Source organism: Manihot esculenta, chromosome 5 (assembly GCF_001659605.2).
Source record: "Manihot esculenta cultivar AM560-2 chromosome 5, M.esculenta_v8, whole genome shotgun sequence".
NCBI lineage: Eukaryota > Viridiplantae > Streptophyta > Magnoliopsida > Malpighiales > Euphorbiaceae > Manihot > Manihot esculenta.
The window spans coordinates 31,427,783-31,433,423 of NC_035165.2; the positions used below are offsets into that span (position 1 = coordinate 31,427,783).

At 29.7% G+C, this 5,641-nt stretch overlaps 1 protein-coding gene across 1 annotated transcript; it reads right to left on the reverse strand.

Moving 5' to 3' along the window:
* Positions 1 to 4,045: 4,045 nt before the first annotated feature.
* Positions 4,046 to 5,197, reverse strand: LOC110614708 (auxin-responsive protein SAUR32). The gene has a single exon (XM_021756345.2). The coding sequence runs from the start codon at positions 4,749 to 4,751 to the stop codon at positions 4,386 to 4,388; it is 366 nt and encodes a 121-aa protein (XP_021612037.1). The 5' UTR covers positions 4,752 to 5,197; the 3' UTR covers positions 4,046 to 4,385.
* Positions 5,198 to 5,641: the final 444 nt, after the last annotated feature.

Below are 5,641 nucleotides of genomic sequence, written 5' to 3' on the forward strand. Positions count from 1 at the left end.
CAAGTTTTAGTTTCTCCAGTATTTTCTGAAAAAATTATCAAGTTTAGGCCATTAAAATGAAGATTTACCTTCGAACAATGTCCTTGTGGGAAATTGTTGAAACATGAGAATGATTTAACAAGAAAACCAAAGTCTTTGACCTGTATTAACTTAGTAGTGCTTGGGACAATTTTTTGCAGGATCATGTGAAATACTTAAAGAGGTATGGAATAAATTGAAAGAAGAATTTGAAGGTAGTGATAGAGTTAAGGTAAGTTATTGACTCCCAAAAGGGAGTTTGAAATGTTGAAAATGAAAGAAGGTGAACTAGTGAAAGACTACTCTTTCATAATTATGTAGCTAGTAAATCAGATTAGATTATTTAGAGAGATTTTTAAAGATTCGAAGGTGATTAAAAAACTTTTGTTTACATTACTAAAAAAGTTTGAAGCCAAAATCCCTCGAGGAATCTAGTGATCTCAAAACCTTGTCTATTATAGAACTTATCATTAAGTTTCAAGCTTAGGAATAGAGATCTTCCATGAGAAATGAAGAAGTTAGTGAAACTGCTATTCAAGCAAAGCATAAAGGAGGAAGTTTAATGTTGGAGATTCAAAGAAGAAAGCAAACAATAAGTTTGGGAAATTCAAAGAAGAAAACTCTAATTCTGGTGAGTTTCAAAATAAAACCAAATTTGCTCATTGTTCTATTTGTAAGAGGATAAATCACTTCGAGAAAGATTGTTACTTTAAGAGAAAACCATTTTACCATAGTAATTTTTGCAATAAAAATAGCCACACAGAAAACTACTGTAGGGATAAGAAAAGTTAGAACTGTAATTGATAGCATCAAGTTGATCCACGTCTGCAAGTAAATTTGTTGGAAGAACATGCTCAAAATAGGAAAGCAAGATTGTTTATGGCCTCTCATCTTCGTCATGAACATGACAACTTCACTTGGCTCATTGACAGTGGTTGTACAAGTCATATGGCTAAAGAAGAATCTTCTTTCTCTTTATTGGATAAATCATTCAAAACTAGTATTAAGTTGGAAGATGGAAAGGATTTTGTCATAATTCAAACCAAGATAACATGTCGATTTCAGATGTTCTATTTGTTCCTTGTCTTGACCAAAACCTATTGAGTGTGGCACAAATGATGAAAAGTCATTACTCTTTTGAGTTTAAACATGATTTGTGTACTGTGTTTGATTCATTTGACTGTGAAACAGCCAAAGCTAAGATGGTTGACAATAGTTTTCCATTGAATTTAAAGTATGGTAGTAGCATGCTCTAAATTATACGTTTGATGAAACATGGATATAGTACAAGAGAATGAATCATTTCAACCAAAATTCATTGAATTTTATGCAAAATCATAAAATATGTGTTTAAGGAGGAGATCTATATTCATCAACATGAAGGTTTTATGGTCAATACTAATGAAGGCAAGATGTATAGGCTCAATAAAGCCCTCTATGGATTGAAACAGGTTCCAAGAGTCTGGTATGCCAGAATTGATGTTCGTTTACTACTCTAAGATTTCAAGAGGAGTAAGAATGAAGCCATTTTATATTTCAAATTTTTATCGTATGGATTGATGAACTATTTTCCAGGCTTAGAAGTTTATCAGTAGTCATATGGAATTTTTCTAACCCAAAAGAAATATGTTGGGGATGTTTTGAAAAAATTCAAGTTGGAGAAAAGTAAACCTGTATCAACTCCTCTAATATAAAATGAGAAATTCTCAAGATGGGCAAGAAAAGTTGATGAAATTGAATGTAGAAGCATTATTGACAGTATACTATATTTAACTGCATCAAGACTAGATCTCATATTTTCTATAAGCCTACTTTCCAAATATATGAACTCTCCCAATAAGTTGCATCTTAATGCTGCCAAGAGAGTCTTGAGGTACATTAAAGGAATAATCGACTTTGATGTATTTTATGAAAGAGGAAAAGAACTCAAACTTGAAGCCTATGTTGATAGTGATTGGGTAGGCAGTTTTGATGACGGAAAGAGCATTAGTAGTTACTTATTCTCTCTTAGTTCATAACCATTTTCCTGAAATTCAAAAAAGCAAAAAGTTGTTGCTGAGTCTACTGTAGAAACTGAACATGTTGCAAAAGCTGAGTATGTTATAGTAGTTTCAGTAGCAAACTAAGCAATTTGAATCAGGAAATTGTTAGCAAATGTGGGGCTTGAGTACTAGGGTCTTACTATGATATTTTTGTGACAACAAATTGACAATTTCTATTATAGAAAATCTAGTTCAACATAGAAGAACCAAGCATATTAAAGTCAAGTTTCATTTTTTGAAGGAAGTTGAAAGGAACAAAGAAATCAAATTAGTTTATTACAAATTAGAAATTCAACTTGTTGATTTTTTGACAGAGGCATTATTAGTAGAAAGATTTACAAAGTTGAGAAAGCTTATAGGAATTTGTAAGAAAAGTGTCAAGGAATGAGACTTATTCTAGAAGTTTGATAAAAACAAAGAGTCAGTTTATTTATCATTGAAAATCTAAAAATTTACTTAAATATTAAGTATTTATTAATGAAGTTTTGTAGTTTTTTGTTAGTATTAATTGAGTCTTTTAATTTTTTATATTATATTTATTGTAATCTTGACCTTAATTATTATTCGTAAATAGATTAAGGCGCATCTATATATATAGTGCTTGTAATGTGAAGAATTACGATATAAAAATTATTTCCAAAACTCCTACTTTCTTTAAGTTTATAGTTTTCTAATTTCATCTGTGACTAAGATTACGTGTGATAAAAATATAATTAATATAAAAGTGATAAGTGTGTGCGTTTCGTTATGTGTAATTATTAATGATGAGAGGTGAAAAGTTCTTTAAGATTACAATATATATGTGTAATTTATAAATAAGTTTATAAGAAGTGAGCATCTTCACTCTCTTCTATTATTTCCTTATGTCTTTATTATTTCTTTAATTGTCATTTCTATCAAAAAAGGATTAAAGTCCATCTCCTAAATGGACTTAGTTTATCATAGATCTAAAATACATCATTGTAAATCTCATGTGATTTTTTTATGAAAAGATCCCCATTTATGTGTATTGAGTCCGTTGTAAATCGAGTCTAAATAAATATTTTCTCAGGTAATTTTAGAATTAAGTATGAGTAATATGGTAAATTACTTTGACTAAACAAACTTACTGGTTTATAAGCATCAAAATGAAAGGTTAATTGCTTTCAATATATTTCATTTAATTTATAATCTCACAAAATATTATAAATAAAATAGTCATTTTATTTTTAAAATTTATAAATTAATTTGACCAAATTATAATGTAAGACAAACATCTCTTTAGTCTTATAGGTGAATGAAATTCACCGTAAGATCATACCAAAACTAATGAAATAATTACGAGTCATTTGATCGGTTCGATTTAAAATCAAATCGAACTAAATAAATTAAAAATTAAAATTTTAGTATTTATAAAAATCAAATCGAATCGCTTTTGATTAAAAATCGAATCGAATTAAATCAGTGTAATTCGATTTGATTTGATGCGATTTGATTCAGTTCGATTTGATCGATTTAAATTTTTAATAAATTTTTTATTTTTTACCTTTTATTTTTAATATTTTAAAATTTAATTAAAATATTTTAACCTTAATGATTTAATCTCTTCATATTATTAAAAATAATATATTATAATCACTAAATCAGTTCGATTTTAATTTTTTTCTAATTAAAATCAAATAAAAATAACTGAAATTTTTAAAATTAAAAATTAAATTGAATAAAATTAAAATAAATAAATAATTAAATTAAAATTTTAAATTAATTTAATTTAATCTATTTTTTTTATTTGAACCAAATAGTGATAGCCGTACACGATCTCGTCACGCACTGAAAGTTCATGGAAGCCTATGTTTAACATTTACTCACGCAGTTTCCTGGATTTCAGGAAGAGCCGCTACCATGCAAAGGCCAACAAGAAAAACGGGCCAAACATACAGATAACGTCATTCACTAGAAAACCAAAATAACAGCAAAATTATTGTGGAAAATAATAATAATAATAATAATAATAATAATAATAATAATAATAATAATTAAATGGCTCAAATGAAATCCTTCCCCCTTCTACGTTCCAGCCGTGTCCTAAAAGTTTTTTTTTTTTTTTTTTTCCCGTAGTGTCCTACAAGTTCACATGCTACTTTATTGCGCATTACAATAAAGTTGGATACTTGCACGCCCAATAATACCCTTTTCTTATTCTTTTGTTTTCATTTTCGGTCCCATTCAATATTTCATCATTATCATTTACAACATAATATTGAAAGAAAAAATTTTGAAAAAAAGAAAACAGAGAGAAGGGACGAATTGACTAACAGCAAACTTTGCACAATTACATGATAAAAATCAAGCCCTAAAGCACGAAACGTCGCGGTGGTGGTGGGGGTCATAGTATTTTTCCTTGTCAATCATGCCTTGAACGTTTCGAAACTCCTCGACATGGCAAGGAATAGTGATGAGACCTTTCTGATCAAAACCATACTCTTCCTCAGCTTCTTTAAGCAGCTCCATGAAAAGTGGGTGATTTATGTAAATCACAGGGATCACAAACCTCTGCTGCTCCTCACCTTGTCCAACCAAGATCGCCAAACACCCTTTTGGGATATCTTTCAACTCTTTCTTGCTGCTGCCCTGGTGATGAAAGTTAAGATGTGGCAAGTGGACATGGAAATTGATCAAGTGATGATGGTTTCTATCTCCAGTAATCCCCATATCAAGAAAACAACAGAAATTCAAGAAATAAGAAAATCAAGGATTGAGAAAGAGAGAAGGTTAGAGAAGAAGGAGAAGAGAGAAAGGCCAGGGGTCAGAGGAAGAAATGGCGAGGGAGAAGAGGGCGAGGGAAGAGTCTGCGAGAGAGGTGGGCGTGTTGGTCATGTTAGATGAGAAACAAGCACAAACAACATATGAACAAGAAAACAAGAATAAAGAGTGGAGATTGTAGGGCGCTGGATATCGAGATATTTATAAGCACTTTTTTTTTTTTTTTTTGATAAAATAATCAGTTTTTAGAGGTTGAGGATGGTTGAAGAAACCTAGCTAAGACGTTAACCTCCTTACCTCTCGAGGAGGTTAAGGGTTTGGTTCTTCTTTTCCTTTTTTTCTAAATTAATTTGCTTCGTTAATACTCAAAGAGAGATGTTATGGCCCCAGAAACAGCTGAAACAGTCATATCCCATGTGGGAATTTTACTTTTAAAACTAAATAAACAAATTTCTTTGCCGTCTACGATAAGGCTTTTTTCCTTTTCTTTTCTTTCCTACCGTTTCCATTTACAGCTGGAATTAGAACGCGCCGAATACAGGTCGGTGTTAATAGAATATAAGACCTGGAATTTGACTTTTTGGGTTTTTTTTTGTTAAATTGAAAATTGTGATCGAGAAATAAAATTTGAAATTTTTTAGATTTTTTCAGACACATTTATACTACTAAAATAAGAAAAATTATGTGAAGTAAATTAAGATAAAATTTTGAAGAAAAATTTATTTGAAGTCATGTAAGTTAAAGAAAAATTATAATTATAATTAAAAATTGAAAAAATAAAATATATAATAAGGCAAAAGAAATTATTTAATTAACCCATTATGATTTTTATCACGAAC

Excerpts from the sequence above, each read along its gene's own strand:
- LOC110614708 (XM_021756345.2), bottom strand. The coding sequence starts at position 4,751 with ATGGGGATTACTGGAGATAGAAACCATCATCACTTGATCAATTTCCAT.